Raw genomic sequence first — 18786 nt, forward strand, 5'->3', positions numbered from 1 at the left:
AATCAACATCAGGATATTGCATATATTTTGGCCCCAACCTCGTCTCATGGAAATGCACAAAACAAACCACTGTTAGTCGAAGATCAACAGAGACAGAGTTCAGAACACTTGCTAAATTGCTATAATCTTTGCTGAGCTGATATGGGTCCAAACGCTCCTCACCGAAATGCATCAACCTAGTAAGAATGCCTCCATCGTGTATTGTGACAGCATGTCCAATGTTCTTCTTGCTTACAATCCTGTGCTACATAATCAAACGAAACACTTCAAGCTTGATCTATATACTTTGTTCATGATAGAGTCAATCAAGGCTTGGTTGCGGTCACACACATCCCTGCATCAGAATAGATGGCAGATGTCCTAACAAAGCCTTTTTCAAGCCATTTGTTTGAGAAGTTCAGAGATAAACTCAGGCTTGTGCTTCACCCACCTTAAGTTTGCAGGGGAGGGGGGATTGGGTTGTAAAGACATTATCTATCTTAAATTTCAAGATAGTCATTTAAGATTCTGATAGCTTAGCAACGGTCATAATGCAAAAGCTCTTATTGAATGTAGTAGTGTCGGGGGTAATATATAAATAAACTAGCACTTGTATTCTGATGATATGCAATAATAATAATCCTTTTCATTCATTTAGTGCTCGATTCTTTGTATTACTCTTTCTATACATTGTTAGTTCGGCATTACGTTTATACTAACTACACCACTACCCTCCATGCTTGAACTTCCCGACAACTCCTCAACCAGTCGTGACACATTGCCTGGAGCTGGGGACCGTCATATGATGTCCGACAAAGCTTAAATTTCGAGAAACATAATCAAAACTCGTAAGAAATGTTACAATCAACTAGGACTAAATAATTGTATAAGTAAACCTAAATTAAACTCATCCATCCATAAGGTATCTAGCCTGGCCTATGTCACAATCTGAGCAACCTGTCCTCATAATGGTCCCTACTCTGTTGTCCATCTCGATGAACCTAACAACATATATGTCAACGTAATTAAGTTATTAACAACATATAAATGTGAAATAAAAAAATAGTAAAAACTAATTTAAAGGAGCATACCTAATTAATTTAAAGACGTTTACGAATTAAGATTAAGTAATTTAAAAAAGTACCAACTTTAAAGTCGAGGACTCCAGCACTGTGTCACAACTCATTTAACCTATTGATGTTCCTAAACATGCCATAATAGAAAATGAGATTGAATAATAACCTATCTCATCAATTTTATTTGGTTTAGATAACTTTTGAACACCCCTAATTTTAAACAATATTTTGATAAGATACAAATCGATCCAATCCAAATATCAATAGTTTGAATCATAATCAATTTAAAAATAAATAAATCAATACAATACAAATTATAATCTTTTGAATAAAATTGAATTAATTTAAAAAATAAAATTTAAATTAATATAATCCAAATCGTAACAAATTATATCAATTTACCTTATAGATCGACTCAAACCATACTGCAAACACAGTTTTATTTTGTTAGCATTGACAACAAGATATGTATATTAATATCTCGTTAACACTATTAACGAGATATGTAATAAAAAGAAGGATAAATATAAATATTTTTAAAACAAAAATATTTATACACTAAAATCAACTACTAAAATCAATTATCTTGTATTTGTGTATAAATACATGTATTGTTTAACTTGTTTTTAATATGTATTTTGTATTTTAAATATATTTTATACTAGTACTTAATTTTGATAATTGATATTGATGTACACCTAAAATAACCATTTTTAGAAAGATATATATCAATAAGTATTCAATTTATTTGTAAAAAACATCCTAATAACTAATAAGGTAAGTATATGAAACCCAAAGTCAAAAACTCCCAATAACCAATATTACCTCTTCTAAGAATAATATTCAAAATTTTTCTGCTAGATTGCTCCAGCAATGTCAGCTATAAAATAGATGAATACAATCAATTATGAATATGACCCCAAAGGGGGGAAAAAAGTAGAAAACCTACAAAAAGAAAGTGTGCATCCGCCAATGAGAAAAGTCGAACTCAACTTTTGCCATAAGTAAGCTTGTAAGTTTCAGGTCATCAAGAACATCTCAATCTTTTACTATTTTCTTTCATCTTTCTCCTCCTTTCTTTTGTACGTTGATGGTCTATACAAACAAATCAAGATACTAATGTTTACATTACATACCCCAATAAGAAGCATAAGATGCACAAGGTATAATGGTCAAATGGAGAAAGAGAACACCACCATCAGAACTAAGATCCTATTAGGTAGGTATAATGGGCAATGGCCAAATGAAGAAACAAACGCTACCATCAGAAGTAAGATCCCATTAGGTACAGAGATATTGGGAAAGACAAAACTTGCTTGGACAAGAAAATAGATGGCAAAATGTATCTATCCTAGAAAAACAACTTCTCCAATCTTTTGTCTAATAGAAAACTTAAAAACAATTTTTCTATCTTGTCAATGTCTCCACTCACCATTGTATTGGTGCTTTCTGCCTTTCCTATCCTCAGATACTTATCAAATCTGGTATCGAGGAAGGCAGGTGTCTATGTAGAAAATGAATATATATTAAAGTGATCCTATATACTACAAGTAATAATTAGGTCAGACATCCAAGTAATTAGTGCTTGGTTAGTAATGGTCATTAAATTTGCTTGTAGGCAAATGTCGTGCATCTTTCACAGCTATCGAGATTCAATGAACTGCTGCATGACTTTCTATTTATCCATTACTAACTAGTAAGATAACTATACTGGTTAATTATTGTTGTACATCATTTAATGTCATCCTCTATATCCACTGGAGACACAGCTCTAGCATTCAGCACCAAACTTCATAAATGTCAATGTAATATCAACATACATCAACTTTGTTAACTACAAATTCGAATTTCAAAATCTGTTAGGTAGATAAATTACCATAGTTTCACTATATAAGTTCTCAGAAATACAAATGTTTGGAACGTACCTCTTCACATATGCTTGTATATCAGTACCGATGTCTGTAATTAGCTCTTCAATAGTTGTAGTACCCTCCTTATAACATTTCAATAGTTTACAAGCATCCAAAAAAGGCGCAGATTTATCCGTATCTGCAACAAGCAATAAATCTTTTAACTCTTCCTTAAGATGCTCCATCAAAACAACAGCTGCATTGAGAACCAATGATAGTCAGAAAATTAATATAACCAAACAGTTTGAGTAGCTAGTACACATATTTACCTAAGTACTAGCAAAACTGGAATGATATTCAGGAACTTGTTATTAAGGACTTGTACTTAGTTACAAGTAATACCGCGAAAACCAATTTGTTGCTATTCTAAATAACTTGACGCAATTCAAGAAGACTTATGATTTATTAATTCTCACCATTAAGCTATTCAACTTATAAATATGGAGAAGTCGGGATAGAGGTTATAGTCCTTCAATTATTTCAAGAGATGCATGCAAAAGTCATGTTAAATGATTAACTTAATATATTCCTATTACACACAGACATACTGAGAAAAATTTGAGCCAGACCCTTAAAGGAGGCTACACAAAGTCCTACTCTACAGATATGCTTTTTTCTCTTTCTATATTTCTTTTTTTTGTTTTCCAAAAGAAAAACATAGTAATAATGCAAAATATAATAAAAATACTTGAATCCTGCCTCAACTTAAGTAAACAGTATGTATTATATAAAAAGATAGGAACAAGAAAAAGAAGATATATAAATCAACTCAATAGAAGCATAGGAAAACTGCACGCATAATCAAGGAACAGTACACATATAAGAATACAGAAAAGCATGATCTTGAGTAACAAAGTCATACCAATGGCTCGAATAATCTTAAGGTTGAATTTCTTAGCCAGATCAGCATAGCCTACCGTTTTTGCACGTTGAAAGATCAGCAACTTCAAGCTAATTAACATATCCTGCAAAAATGCCAAACTTTGAATATCATTATAAAGAACTTCCATAACAAATCTTAACCTGGAACCAGAAGTGGCAGGGCACACTCTAGTTATCAGACACGAGTCAACGACAAAACCAATCAAATCTCATGAACTGGATTTGCAGACGAAACCCAGTCAAAATGGCAGGGTCTCTATGAAAAACATTTCAACTCACTATTATCCAATTCGATACAAGTCCATTTTTTACCTTTTCTTAAGAATACCTCATCTTAGTCACATGTACTTTCTTCCACATTTTTTAATAATTTATAATTATTTCTACCAAAAAAAAGGAGGATGATTGTGTTAGGCTTTTGATAGCCAATATAAAACTCTGTTGAATCACAATGAGTTCTACCAAAATAAGATATGCCAACAGAAATTTACCAATTATGACAATTACTAAAAATATTTAAAATTTTTAACTTAAACACGAGAGCTCTACCTTGACAACTAATTTCTGGTGAAAAACATAACTCAACAAAAATAAATACACAACAAGAATTTAAAATAAAAGAGAACAATGATATTATCCTTAAAGATGATGAATAAAATCCTTACAATCTCAAGCTCTGAAAGGGAGCAAAGCCAGATCAAAGATTCAACCTCCAACCTGCTATCTTTACCCCCCCTAACCATAGTTCTCAATCCTCCCATGAGGTGTTCCTTATAGTGATGATCAAATCAAGAAATGAAAGATCCCAACCCCTGCTAAAAATTATTTTTAAAGATAAATTTTAGAACCCTTCTTTTTTATTGAAAAAAGAGAACAGGATACGATTATAACAAGCAAAACCAACATCACAACTAATATGAAAGATCAGGTGTTCTTTATAGTGATGATCAAATCGAGAAATGAAAGATCCCAACCCTGCTAAAAATTATATTTAAAGATAAACAATTTTAGAACCCTTCTTTTTTTTGAAAAAGAAAACAGGATAAGATTATAACAAGTGAAACTTTCAACATCACGAATAATATGCAATATTAGAAAACCATGTATGGATAATAACAGGGTAGATTCAAATAGCAACATGCAAACCTTATTCATTTTTGGGGTCAACCATATAAATCAAATTCCATTGCATTGTATGATAACAAACAAAACATTGATCTATGTCCATGAAAATTTGATGTCATTATACGTTAGATATTGCCTGACTAACACAAATACACCCTTTTTGTCAAGACATGGATAAGACCATTCAACCCAAAAAAAGATATGTGCCCTCCTATTATGGCCTAAGAATAATACTAACCAAAAAGTAAACACAAACAATATCAAGTAGAAAATTGGCAATATAGGAGTAATTGTTGCATTGAGGTGTTAATTTGTTAACTATAAATGTTAACATTCAATTGGGCATACACTCTTATTAGAATTAAATGTTGGAGCATAATTAATCATGATCCATGTAAAGGAAAAGAAACTACAAAATTACAAGCTCTTCAGGAAAGATTTTTTCAAATGCTTGAAAAAAGATATTGAATGAAAATAAAAGCATTGTCCAAAACTAGATGAGAAAGGAACAAGCATGCACAAATTTTTCTATTTCCTTCAAAAGTTTCAGGGGCACAAACCCACTTCCTTTCAGCCTCCGTGCAAACCAAAAGATCTTCTCTTTAACACTTTCAGCTTTCTGATGAAGGGTTTCAAAATTAAACCCTACTAAGATAGTAAGATGCAAAATTACATCATACTAAGACTGATCTATCACTTTTAGTTAGAAAAAAAAAAAAAAAAAAAAAAACAAAAAACAAAATTAAATCGTGTAGTGCCACCTAAAGCATGAAAGTCTCTTCACACCTAAATCAGTCTCATTTAAACAAAATAACAAGTACAACACAATCAGAGTATTATAGTAACATAATACCAAAAGCAACTACACAATCAGACAACAATTTCAGAAAAAGTTTATGTAAATTGCAGGAAAAAGAAATCCAAAGAACTGAGGACAAACAAAACATCAGGGAAAAAAAAATAGAAATAAAAGATTGTGTGGGGGTGTCATGAATCAGTTTAACATGAACCAACCTTTAGAAATTAAGTAATTAACACAAGAAAATGGCATATAAAAGGTAGAAAACCATGCCTTAACAGAACTGAGGGAGAGCAGCGACTGGTAGACGCTGTGATGCAAGCGCATGCCAGAAGCAGAACAAGGCCAGAAGGGCTGAAGGGAGGCAGAACAGAAACAGAATGTGGCAGGAGGCAGAGCAGATCCGTGGGGAGGTTTAGGGTTGGCTGACACCTGTGTGTGTGTTACGCAAGGTTCTGAAAACCAAACCAAACATCAAACCATTCATGTTACCAGACTAGAGGTTAAACCAGTAATATTAAATTATAAATAAACACACAATAATAAAAACATGCTCTCTTTGTAAATTAAAAAATACATACAAATTCAAAATCAATTAAAGCCTCATATTTTCATAGTTTTATGAAGCAACTCTCAAGTCTCAAACATAGTCATCAAAACCGAATCGTAACCAAATTGGTCATATGACAGGTCATTGGGTCACTGGTTCCACCGATGACTTACAAGTTGAATCAGCTAACCCGGTCACAATTAAATTAACATATAAAATTATAAAAGTAAAATTAAGATTAGAATTTAAAATGCTTGTCTTCAGAAACACATTAATAACAAGCAAGTATCAATTCTTAAATATAAATAATAATGCAAAAATAGATATATAAACTAGTCATTAGTACAAAATATTTTCTTAGTTTAAGAACACGAGAGCAAAAGATAACGCAATCCATAAATCAAGTCCAGGGGGTGGTCTCCAGCATGTTTCTTAATCAGATACTGCAATCCATAAATCACGTCCAACTTAAAAACTTTTTTTTGATAGTTGTACTTTCCCAAAATACCCAAGCATAGGTAGAGGGAAAATAAAGAGCATCAAAAGAAAGTCTTGACATCAGGAAACAAATCTCAAAGTAATTATCTAAAACAAACTCATTAAACTCACGGGATTTCCAACAAAGCAATGTTTATCCCATAATAATCAAATTTAAAAGTATCAGAACTAGATATCACCTAGCCTCATTTACCTCTACTGGTTTAAATTCCAAATTCTATATTTTCACAGAAATTCAAGTGTTGAACTCCAAGTGGCATGTTGCCTAACTTTGTTCTATAGGACTAGCTAATATATTTTCACAAAGATAATATATTTTCACAGAAATTCATTGGCATACAAACTAAGACAACACAGGACTCCGTATGTTTTCATAATTATGGTATCAACAGTAGTTTATTAATTTGATCAGAACACGATTAAAATTCAGTGACGATTTACAGCAAAATTAGTTAATTAGTTAAATTAGTTAATCAGTTAAAGAAGAAGGCAGGAAGCTGTGAAATAGGGAAGACAGGGACAAGGGGAAAATTGAAAAAGAGGGAACAGGGGAAGGCAAGGACTCACTCAGCGACGAGACCAGCGAGCAGGCGGCGATGGCGAGGCCAAAATGCAAGAAGGACGACGACGTCCGAACCAAGGGCGAGTTGCTGGCGGCTTCTGCTTCTGCTTGACTGAGCCGTCGTGATGAGGCCAAGAAGGCGGCGACACACGAACCACCACAAGACGCCGACAACAGAGTGACTGAGCCAAGCTGCTGGCTGGTTCGTGTGAGTGTTGGCCGTTGAGGCCTGTGGGTGGTGGTGAGCTGAGGAGAGAGACAAGTGAGGAGTAAAATAAGGGTTTTAGAGTTTTGGGCCTTTTGTCATTAAGAGGGTGATTTTTCTTTTGTTTTTCTTGTCTTTTATTAGTATTGGATCTAGGAGAATAGTTTAAGAGGATGATTTATAGGTTAACCGGTTATCAAACTGCTCTAGTCACTTTATTTATTGATCTAATTGTAGTTCAATTGAAAAAATTATTTTATAATAAAATAATAAATAAATTATAAATAAATATCCTAAAATATAATTATACTTTAATATAAATCTTAAAATATCTTTTAAATTTAAAATACTACATAAAATGTCATTAACCAAATCTATATGATCTTATCAAAATACAAACTCAAAAATTAAATAGTATAAAGAAATATCTAAATAGGATTAGCAACATCATTCGAAATAGGAGGATTGACAAACAAATTATTATTCCCAGATGCATTATTATCTGCAATTGCTTCTTGATTAACTGAAATAAATAAATCATTCACAAAGTTAAAAACAACTGCAGCACATTTAGAAATCAAATAATCATCCATAAGATCATAACTGAAATCATTAAGGCAACACCAGACCACATTAACAGCAGCTCTCAAAGGATAAATCCAATAAAAAATACCATTACAAACAGCACAACAAACTGAACAGAGCCAGAAATCAAGAACAATCAGCAACAAAAGTTAATAAACAGCAACAATTAATCACCCTAAACTAAAAATCAATAAACCTATCTATAAAAAATTCAAAACCATCATACTCAGAAATTAAAAAATAAAAAACAGCAGCAGAGTAACAAATCCATTTTTAGCAATAATTTCAATAACACAAACAGTGATTTGATTTCCATTCACAATTTCACATTCAGAAATCACTAAACAGAGCATCAAAGGAATAACCGAAGAAGTGAAAGCAGTGCCACTAACCTTCGACGGCGAGCTGCTCCAAGCCTCGAACAGAGAAGCCAGAGAGGATGGGGACGAGGTGCCAAGCTAGAAGAGAGGGCCTGGGTTCGAGACAGGGGGAAGGAGGAAGCCGCAGAGGCGCCAACAACTACGGACAGCGGCGGCAGAGCCGTTGAAGAAGCTAGGATTTTGGTTTGGGAGGACTTTTAAGCTTTCTTCTGATTCTGATGGTGTGTTTGTTTGAGGAGAAAACGGAAGGAAGGAAGTAGGAAGGAAAGAAATTAGAAGGAAAATAATAATTTTCTTTTGTTTGGTTGAATGGAAAAGTTAAAGAGAAAAAATGAATAATATAAAAAAATGGGTGGGACCCATTGAAAAATTTTTCCTTCCAATAATGGATGGAAAATGGAAGGAAAATGTATTTCGTATCAATATTCCAATATTTCCCTCTATTTTTAAATATATTTTAAAATACCTAAGAATAAAATTGTCTTTTCATAATATTATATACTATTTCCTTCCTCCTCATTTTTCTTTCATCTAAACATATTTAAGAAAAATAAAATTCCACTCAATTTTTTTTCTTTCTCTTCTTTTCTTTCTATTTCTTTCCTTTCTATTTCTTTCCATCCAACCAAACAAAGCCTGAGTGTGTCATTCACGAAGGAGGAAGCTTTTGGGTTTTTTTATTTTTATTTTAAAAAAAAAGTCACCCTTCAAGAACCCCGGCCGGTTCAGTGATTTTCAGGTGGTTTTGAATTGAGCGGTTATAGACAACGGAATGGACCATTTTTATTGTTGGTTCGACCGATCGATCTGGTCCGATTTTTAAACTCATGGTTAATATTAGATCCATAGTTGTAAGAATAGAATTGGTAATTGAACTGATCAAGTTACTGGTTTATTAGTTTAACCGATAAATTACTAATTGACTGATAAAACCAATCCTACATAAGTATAAATATAAAATAGTCAAAAATTTAAAATTATAATTTAAAATAGATATCTTCACTAATATTTTAAAAACAATCGAGTTTCAACAAATTATAATCAACAAGTTATAATTTAATTATCATTAAAATAAAGAAAAAATATAGGTAGACAATGAGAATACTAAATAATGTGAACAATTGATGTATCGGATATTCAATTCAATAGGTATGTAGATGATTATGTTTATGGTTATTTCTTTTGATTCGATTTACTCCTATACAGTTAACAATGGCTGGATATTCAATTTACTAGGTGTGCAGATGGTTATCCTAATGTTAAGGTTTATGAGGTAATTTGGGATAAAGTGTTTTTTTATTTTATTGAGTCAATTCTAGAATCCATTATTCACATTATTTATAAAAGTTATTATCTACCTAGCAAAATTCTTAAATAAATATATAAAATTCTAATATTTTTTTGTAATAAAAATTATTTAATTTTATTTTCATACTAAAGTAACTATTTTTTATTTTAAAAACTAATTAATTAGTTTATATTTATTATATTATTTTTATTAAAAAATAATATTTAATAAATATCATATATAAAAAGAAAAATGATATTGTAATTAGTAAAAATATTTGATATTTTTATTTATATATGTTTAATAACATTTATATTAATAATTATGAATAATAAAAAATATAATTAATTTAAATATAAACGAGTATAAAATTGAAATAATATTAACAAAATTATTATATGTTTTTACTATATAATTAATAATTAGTATATAAAATAATATGAAATAATATAGTTTAATAATAAAGAAAGCATGTAAAAATAATGAGGATTCAAGTTCAGACTATCTCTTCAATAATTTTAAAATTTTTTCTAAAACGGTTCAGTTGAGTCTATTTTTACTAGTTTTGAACGATTTTCACTAATTTTAATCTTTAAATGATCATGTTATTGGATCGAACAAGTTAAAGGTCCAATTCACCAGTTTTTTATCGAACCATCCGATCCGGTTGGATTCTTATAACTAACATATATAGATCATATTACATTTATGTTTTTTTAAAAGTTCCGGACATTAAGGGGAAAAAAAAGGATTGAGTATATACCCATTTTGGTCCTAAAAAAATTTTAGACTGGACATTTTAGTCCCCAAGTAAAATTAATTATTCAATTGGTTCTTAACAATTAATTCCGTCAGTCACTTAGGTCCTCTGTTAATTCTAACGGAGGATAAAATAGTCCCTGACAACTCTAATCGAGGACAAAATAGTCCCTGACAACTCTAACAAGGGATAAAATGATCACTGACCCCTTTATTCGAAAACGACACTGTTCTTCCCCAATTTTTATCATATCTCGCATAACCCTAACATTCATACTCTCCTTCTTCACCTTCCCTGTCTTCTTTTCCATCTTTTCCTTCCTCCTTTTTAGTTCCAAGATTAAGCCATGGTGTAATTGTCACACGTGTCGCACCTACCTCAACATATCGTGGACCATACACTTCCTAAATATTTGTAACTGGTACATCTACCTCCTCTGCACTTCACCCACCAAAAGCATCCACTTTCACGTCTTCAATAACATCACCTCCAATCCCGACACGTTCACAACATCCTCAAGATCAAGTTCCACAACTACTCCAAGGACATACTTTTCTCCACTCTCCGGCAAGCAATATAGATTGTTGGACATTAGGACATCATGAGAAGATTCTTCTTCGATATCATATGCAAATTCTCATTTTCCAGAGTTTGGCAGACAGCTATCAATACAACGAGTAATGTCGCCATTGCCGCTCATATGGAAACTGAAGCGATTACTGAATATTGGTTCAGAGAAGAAGCTAAAGGAAACGCTCAGAGTGATGGACAATGTGGTCATGGAGATGATAAGGTAGAGGAGGAGGGAGATGGCAATGACAACGACGGGTCTTAACAAATCAGAATTGCTGTCTAGATTTATGGGATCCATCGAAGATGATAACTAGTTAAGAGACATAGGCGTTAGTTTTCTAAGTATGAATTAGTTGAGAACAAGTTGAGGATTTTTTCTTGTGAACATTAAATTTATAGAGTATGCATTGTGTAGTTTGAAGTTACAGTGTTAGACTGTTAGTATTATGCGAGATATGATAAAAATTGGGAGAGAACAGACTGAACAGTGTCGTTTCCGAATAGTGGATATCAGAGACTATTTTATCCCTGTTAGAGTTGTCGGGGACTATTTTATCCTCCGTTAGTGTTAACGGAATAAAGGACGACTGACGGAATTAATTATTAGAGAACGAATAATTAAGTTTAATTGGAGACTAAAGTATCGAATCTGAAATTCTTTAAAGACCAAAATGGATATATTCTCAAAAGGATTTTATCCTCATTGTTCCGATCTTACGTTGGACTGTCTAAAATTTTTTGAATCAGATCATGGAAAGTATGATTGTTTTGGTTTGGTGGTGTGTTGAAAAGGATGGTGAGAGGGGAAAAGCAACCGAGGCTTGACAGGGAGGAAAATAGAGAAAGGGAGTAGGTGGTGTCGCTGCTTGCTGCTGCAGATGGGCAAAGGGGGAAGAAGTAACCGCAGCCTGGTAGATGATGGCTAACACGCTGGCGCCGTCAAAGAGTGAACCACAACGGTTATGAGTCTCTCTCCACGATAGGGAACTTGGTAATGAGCTAACGACTAGTATTGAATGATGCTGATGGCTGATAATTGACAAGGGTACTTTCGACATTTCAGTTTTACATCTCAAACAAATCTCATTTTCCTCCTACAGTCCTACTTATTCAGTTGAGCCCACTCCCTTTGAACAAGAACGAAAAGTCAAAATCACGATCCTTCGGTCCTCCAAACTCCAATTCACTATATTCCACATTTTTTTCCTTCCTTGGTTGAATTCAAAGCCGCCATACGATACAAATTCTCATTGTTGTTATTACAACATTCAAATAAGAGAACACAACAACCACAACTAAATCTATTTTCATTATTATTGCTGTCATTATTATTGCTATTATTTTCTTTTTTTTGTTGCCTTTTTTGCTTTGCACAAACTCACGTTGTCGTGAGTTGTAACGGATAGAATCAATAGAAAATGGTTCGGGTACTGTTTGTGGTATTAGTTTTTGCATCCTTGGGATCGTTCTTGTTTGGACGAGTTGACTCGCACGAGGAATCGGGTCAGTGGAGCTGCGAGTCGAACTCGGAGATCCGAGTGGAGGCCGAGTTCAGACCAGGTGTTGTTACACTTGATGGACATGCCGACGAATGGAAGGACATTGATTACTCGCTGTTCCGTCTTCTCCCCGCGCTTGACCCCGATGATGATAAGGAGTTCAAAGGTGGAAAAATGACTGTTAAGGTCCGGAACTTTTTTACATATTCAGCATTAATTTAATTTAATTGGATTGGATTGAAGTTTCTCTTCTTTATTTTCTTTCAATTCATATAGTGATTATGGATTTGTTGCAGAGTTTGCATGATGGCCACGATATTTTCTTTCTGGTGCAAGTTGATTCTGATTATGCTTACTCTAAAGGGTAAGAAAGTTGCATATACTCAAATTTTTTTATTATAATTTCTTATTATTTTCATTTTGTTATGCGTTTAAATCTTCATTCTAGTTAATGAAGTTTAGATTGTAGTAGTTCCAAATGATTGCTTTAAGGAATAGTTGCTTATGTCATAGAGTGTCCGAGCTGATTGGAAAAGAATAAAGAGAATATTTTGAGAAAGAAAACAAAAAGGAATCTGTTATGGATTAATTTTCAACATACTTTTCTTCACTTGGTGTTTATTTTTTTAATGCAGGGAAGGCAACAAATGTCCTTCTGTAGCTCTCATGTTTCAAATTGGTGAGGATGCCACTTATCATAGAGTAAGATGGTGCAATTTGATAATGTTCTATGTCATTCGAATTTTCTTGAAGCCTTGCTTCTTTCGTTTTTTGTTTTTGGAAGAACTTTTTGAAACATTAAATGATAAATTGTCTTGAATTGTTATAAGATGGGTGGCTGCACACAAGACTCAACCTCATGCACTAACAAGAGCTGCAAAGGTCATGAAGTTGACATTATGCACTTTTCTATTGGAAATGCTATTCCGGGAAGGCTTTATGGTGGTAATCCCCTAGACAATGGGGAAGGAAATGGAGGTGACAGGTGATGAATGATGAATGGCAAAATTTGTTGACTTTCACTGCATCAGTTGACATTTTTCAGATAAGCCCGACTGTAGTAGGGTTCCCTTTTTGCCTGTTATGTTCATTTGGTTTCCTATATTTTCTGGTGCAGGTTTGGTCACTTGGTTGATCTCTATTCCTGGAATCCACACTGTAGATATCTCGATGGAACCAGTCCTTCAGGTCCTGGTAGGTATAAATGTATCTCACACTAAGTGGGAGTTGTATGTTTATTTAAGTAGTAAAAGCAACTTGAAAATGTACTAGTGAACATTCAAATAGAGTTCAAAGCTATTGGGCAGGAAATATTCTTTTATCTTTTCCACTTAATAGTTCACTTCATAATTTGGAAACCTGAGATCCTCCGCAGTCTAGAGAACTGGCTGAAATCTTGAATTTTCTCTGGTCAGATTATGGACAGTTCAGTATACTGACATTATGTATGAGTATGATCATTGCTTACATGACTTAACTCTTGTTCACTAACCTTAAAATAATTGATACTTGTGCCATCTGTTCAAGTATTAATGTCTTTTTTCTTAATCCTCTTCACATGCTTGGTACATGCATCCGATTACAAGTATTGTCTTTTACCCTTCAAAGGTTTATCTTCCTTCACATGTATTTTCTACTGTAAATTATTTAGTTTGTTTGTCTATTAATATTCTTCACAAACTTCAGATTATACGTTAATGCAAATAGAATTTTCATTTTTAGCCAATAAAGCCATGCACAAGGAGGGGTTATTGATTGCCTTAGTTTATCCATGACAGATCGGGATTTGCATGTGATGTGACATTAACATCCTGAATTACTATTTAATTGTTTGTGGATATGTTTTGCTAAAATAATCTTTGTCCCTTCCTCATTTAAAATTGATGCTGCTTCACTAGAAAATGTGATCCCTAAATGATTATGTAATGATGCACTATGCAGTGATTGGATTTTAGCATGTGTACGATGTCTTTAATTACTTAAGGGTGGCTTTATGCACATTTGATGAAGGGGAAGCTCCAAAATTAAGTCACCTATTTGTGTAGTTGAGGACAAAAAGAGTGAGAATTAAGTATTTTCTGTTCTAAGATTACAACTTCTGAGTGCATAACTCAGGTAAAGGTGGTAATTAAGTAAAAAAATGGCTGACTCAAGATTTACAAGCGCAGTTGTAGCAAGTACTAGTAGGGACCACAGTTGATGAATCTTAAGACTCAACACAATAATAGCAAGCAGTATCCATAGTACTTGTAGTTACTGTCTCCATCAATTCATTTGTTTGTCTATGTGGGTTTTCATAAGGTATCACATACTTTCTGGCTGAAGTGCTTTGTGATGTATGAAATAAAATATAACTTATAAAGCTTCGTAATGCAAGATGAGATGATGTTGTTTTTCTTTTCTCTACAACATCATTATTTTATTCATGAGTATGTTTGAATGTGTTGGAGGATATTATCCAGAAATTTATTGGACATTTTGTCATTCCATCTATGCTTTTGATTTGAGACTAGAAAATATCCAATTGCTTCCGGTATTTTAGGGTAATGTGATTGTGATGATGCATTTCTAATCTCTTTTCAGAGTTAGAAACTTGAAACTGAAAGGAAAGATATTTCCCACCACAAAATTAGGTTTCTTAATGTGTTCTTCCCATTCATTTGTTGATAATTTTCTGTTTATATCTAATTTTGTATTAAACGTTGATCTTTTATCCTTTTTCAGCTAATGACTCTAGTGCACAGAATGACTGGAAGGGTGTGTGGTGGCATAGCAGCTTTACTGTTCACTCAGGTGAGTAATTCTTTTGGAGATTGAAAATCAAATATATTGTCCTTTTTATTACCTTCAATTGAACAAAATATCATAGTTCAAATCCTAATTCAGACCGGCGGTGATAGGAGCCCTTAAACAATACTTTTTGAGTTTGAGTTGAAGTATACCAAGTTATATCAATATGTATTCATGAATTGAATGTTTCATGTATGTGACATACACTTTGTCATGTATGACCCTTGTGAGATATTGCTAACTACACTTTAAACGTTTATTATACATGTAACACCACTTGCTTTCAGTAATGTGTGATTGCTGCCATCTGGCAGATTAATCTCCCACTAACTCCCGAAAGTTAAGTAATTGTTAAAAAAGGATATCCAGCTTTATTGTATATTGCTCCTTGTTGTGAAATTATTATTTTTTTTATATTTATTTCATTAATTTATATTTGTCCCAAGCACAATACAATATATTTAAATGGAACATGCTACATGACACAAGGTTTACATATGTTGAATCCGTTACCTGAAATGATGGAAATTGAGGGAGATGTAAAACCAGAGGATTCGAGATTGATATATGAAGTGGACGAGTACATTGAGTGTTGTTAGACAAGTACCACTCAAGGAAAAATATTACCACGTGTTTGTCTATATATCTATTTCTGGATAATTAAAAGCCAACAAGGGAATGAACCGAGTGTTGCAAAGAATGAACTGAGTATTGCTTTTGTTATTGTATCATTTTGTTCTGAATTGTTGCTTACAAACTTTTATATACCAGGTTTTGTGGAAGATGAGAGTCCATATGCAGAGGATGGAAAAAAAGGCACATACATTTTTGAATTTTCTAGGCCTTTGAGGACCATGGATCACCTTCAACAGGTTTGGACATAGAAACCAATATGCTGCATTCAGAAAATTTATTTGCTTAAAGATTGCATTGATCGATCCATATATTCATCAGTTGAGTTCTACATCTGTAATTTTCTTTTCCATTAACCTTAGAGACCTTTGCATATCTGGAGTGTTATTGTTGGGTTACATCTGAGTTTCATTATTTATCAATTTTGGTTTATGTTCTTTCACAGAGGACTCCAAGTAAGTTGATAAACTCTGAAACAACTTTGGTTTTGGAAAACAAATATGGCCTTGTTTGTCTTACCTTCCTAATTTAAGAATGCTTTTATGCAAACTTATGCTTTAGACCATGCCCCTTTCTTTGTGATCTGCTGGTTATAGAAACAGTAGTCAAATTTAAGGATATATTTGGGAGTTCTATGAAGAGTGGAGAAAAGAAAGGCTAGAATGAACAAGATCATGCTAGTCTTTTGTTTGGTTGTTTAACATTTTTATGATAGAAGAAGAAAATCACAAGAATTGTTTTATGAGAATGTGTTCCTCCTTGACCACCCGATTTGGAGGGTCGACAATAGAGTTTCTGGATGGCAAGGAAGGGACAGGTTGCCCCTTACTGGCCATGCCACTCTTCCCCGAAAAGCAATACTTCAAAACATGGTTTTATTAGCTCTGTGTCTTTCACTCCTTATCTCCCTCCATTTACATTCTTCTAAGCATAGCCTAACTCTGTCACTTCTCATTTGTATATAATAACTCGGACAACTTGAAATCTGAGATATGATTGTCTTATCAATGCTGTAGTAGTGTCTCTTGGATAGCAAGTAAAATGATAAAAAAAAAAAATACCTTGCAGGATGTGCAATTTACCATTGGTGCAACCAGTATGATGTCCGTCGCATTCTGGTATCCAGAAAACGGTCAACCATGGCACGGTTCCGGACACTACTCGATCAGCTGCGATTGGGTTCCCATCGATATATCCATCAGCAGTTCTTTGCATGGAATTTCAGGATCAACAGGATCAAGTACTTCATGGAGTATTGCCAGTGCCTTCTCTCTAGTACTATCAGTAGCTGCACTTTGTGTGTCTGTTTTTGTGACCTATCGTGTTTTCAATAATAGCAACAATGTTCCCTTTACACCTATGGTTTCGATGAACAACCTTTAAATACAGTCCTAACATTTTGAGATTGGGATTGTACTATTCATTGAGCTTGTACTGGATAGGTTTTGTACTATAGAGTACTTTTTCTTAGCTCCATTTTTTTAATGTAATCAAGCATATTTATTTTAGGTGGTGTCAGAAAAGTTTTAATACATTTATCTACATTGTGGAGCTCATGTTGTTTGTGCTTAGTTGTTGGCTTGTTGCACTCAAACTCTCAAAGGACCGTTTGCTTTTTTGGCACTCGTTCAAATTATAAAGAAAACTATGGTTTTATCTTATTTTATTTATGTCATTAACTACTAATATGTGATTGAGTGTAGCAATTTGAACGGGTGTGCACTATAGTAGTTATTGACAATGAAATGATAGAAAGATCCTTAAATTGCTACCACGGTTTTATTTCTATTCAAATCCCGTCTTGTGTATATAGCAGTTTATTGGTCAGCAGCAGACCTTTAAATGGAGTTCAGATTCGCGACGGATTTGTCATTGGCTTATTGGGTTAGAAGATACCGTGAGTAACCAAAAATGATATGACAATAAACTGATATAAAGATCCTTAAAAATTTCCTATGTAGGAAATTATCTATGAAAGTTTGTCAAATAAATTTGATAGAAGTTGGGAGTTATTTTCACATCTTTTTAAGGTTATTTTCATACTCTTTCAATAGTTCTTATTTTGATATTCCTAAAATAATATAAGGATGACCAAAGTTTAACAAAACTAGTATGAAGGATATTTTAAGAATGTCAAAATAAAGCTATTAAAAATATGTAGCAATATCCATCAGGTATGTGGAAAACTCCAAAGGCCCAAATACATCCCAAGAAATTTATGATCCGATAGATTTGTCCTTAAAAAAAATTAATTAGAATTTTGGATTCGACTTTTTTTGTTATACATCAAATACATTTCCAGTCCAGTTTGGCTTGGTTAAGACTAACGACGACATCTTACGTATCTAACTGTCTGTTAACTTGGGCTACGTTTGATCCATGAATGGACTGAGACATAGACACAAATACATAGATATTGAAGATATAAACACAATGAGACACAAAAATTTTAGATAAAATGACAAATCGATTCTTGACTTTTTGATCTGCAGACATTTAAGTTCCTGAAGATTTAAAAATACATTTAAGTCTCTAACCTTTTCAAAATTTGGACATATCGATCCCTGAGTCTAATTTGTCCAATTTTAAAAACTCTCTCACGTGTGCATCCGTATCAACCAGGTCAATACAACAGGAGTCACGTTTAATTTTTCCATTGAATCTGACAAACCCAAGTGAACATGAGGGATTG

General features: G+C 33.2%; 2 protein-coding genes and 1 long non-coding RNA gene across 23 annotated transcripts; 1 reads left to right on the top strand and 2 right to left on the bottom strand.

The window, feature by feature from the left end:
- Window positions 1-605: 605 nt before the first annotated feature.
- LOC112710541 (uncharacterized) lies at window positions 606-7738 on the bottom strand. 21 transcript variants are annotated; one of them, XR_011865442.1, is made up of 9 exons: window positions 7387-7738; window positions 6045-6226; window positions 4513-4659; window positions 3828-3930; window positions 2981-3161; window positions 2005-2150; window positions 1458-1480; window positions 1128-1182; window positions 606-980 (listed from the first exon to the last, which is right to left on the bottom strand). XR_011865442.1 is itself a non-coding variant. In XM_025762803.3 (7 exons), the coding sequence occupies exons 3-6, from the start codon at window positions 4606-4608 to the stop codon at window positions 1155-1157; spliced, it is 408 nt and encodes a 135-aa protein (XP_025618588.1). In that variant the 5' UTR covers window positions 4609-4659; window positions 6045-6226; window positions 7387-7697; the 3' UTR covers window positions 606-980; window positions 1124-1154. The 21 variants fall into 21 exon arrangements, 11 of the variants coding, with proteins under 11 accessions (XP_025618588.1, XP_025618587.1, XP_025618585.1 ...); XR_011865449.1 differs by having other exon boundaries at window positions 2981-3104; window positions 7387-7697; XR_011865441.1 differs by lacking the exon at window positions 1458-1480 and having other exon boundaries at window positions 1124-1182.
- A 4144-nt stretch (window positions 7739-11882) lies between these two features.
- LOC112710543 (uncharacterized) lies at window positions 11883-17755 on the top strand. Its single transcript, XM_025762810.3, has 8 exons — window positions 11883-12857; window positions 12968-13035; window positions 13307-13373; window positions 13502-13656; window positions 13789-13865; window positions 15396-15464; window positions 16233-16333; window positions 17163-17755. Exons 1-8 carry the CDS (start codon window positions 12591-12593, stop codon window positions 17475-17477), a joined length of 1119 nt encoding a protein of 372 aa, XP_025618595.1. The 5' UTR covers window positions 11883-12590; the 3' UTR covers window positions 17478-17755.
- LOC112710544 (uncharacterized) lies at window positions 16358-17294 on the bottom strand. Its single transcript, XR_003156882.2, has 2 exons — window positions 17156-17294; window positions 16358-17079 (listed from the first exon to the last, which is right to left on the bottom strand). It is a non-coding gene; the product is annotated as an uncharacterized lncRNA (long non-coding RNA).
- Window positions 17756-18786: the final 1031 nt, after the last annotated feature.

Source organism: Arachis hypogaea, chromosome 9 (assembly GCF_003086295.3).
Source record: "Arachis hypogaea cultivar Tifrunner chromosome 9, arahy.Tifrunner.gnm2.J5K5, whole genome shotgun sequence".
NCBI classification, from domain to species: Eukaryota; Viridiplantae; Streptophyta; class Magnoliopsida; order Fabales; family Fabaceae; genus Arachis; species Arachis hypogaea.

Bases quoted from the DNA above. Each gene is read 5' to 3' on its own strand.
- LOC112710543 (XM_025762810.3), top strand. From the start codon at position 12,591: ATGGTTCGGGTACTGTTTGTGGTATTAGTTTTTGCATCCTTGGGATCG. The intron at 13,036-13,306 runs GTAAGAAAGTTG...TTTTTAATGCAG, and splicing joins GATTATGCTTACTCTAAAGG to GGAAGGCAACAAATGTCCTT. The intron at 16,334-17,162 runs GTTTGGACATAG...AATACCTTGCAG, and splicing joins CCATGGATCACCTTCAACAG to GATGTGCAATTTACCATTGG.
- LOC112710541 (XM_025762800.3), bottom strand. From the start codon at position 4,608: ATGGGAGGATTGAGAACTATGGTTAGGGGGGGTAAAGATAGCAGGTTG. The intron at 3,931-4,512 runs GTAAGGATTTTA...GCATTTTTGCAG, and splicing joins CCCTTTCAGAGCTTGAGATT to GATATGTTAATTAGCTTGAA. The intron at 981-2,980 runs GTACGTTCCAAA...ATATGTTGTTAG, and splicing joins ATACAAGCATATGTGAAGAG to GTTCATCGAGATGGACAACA.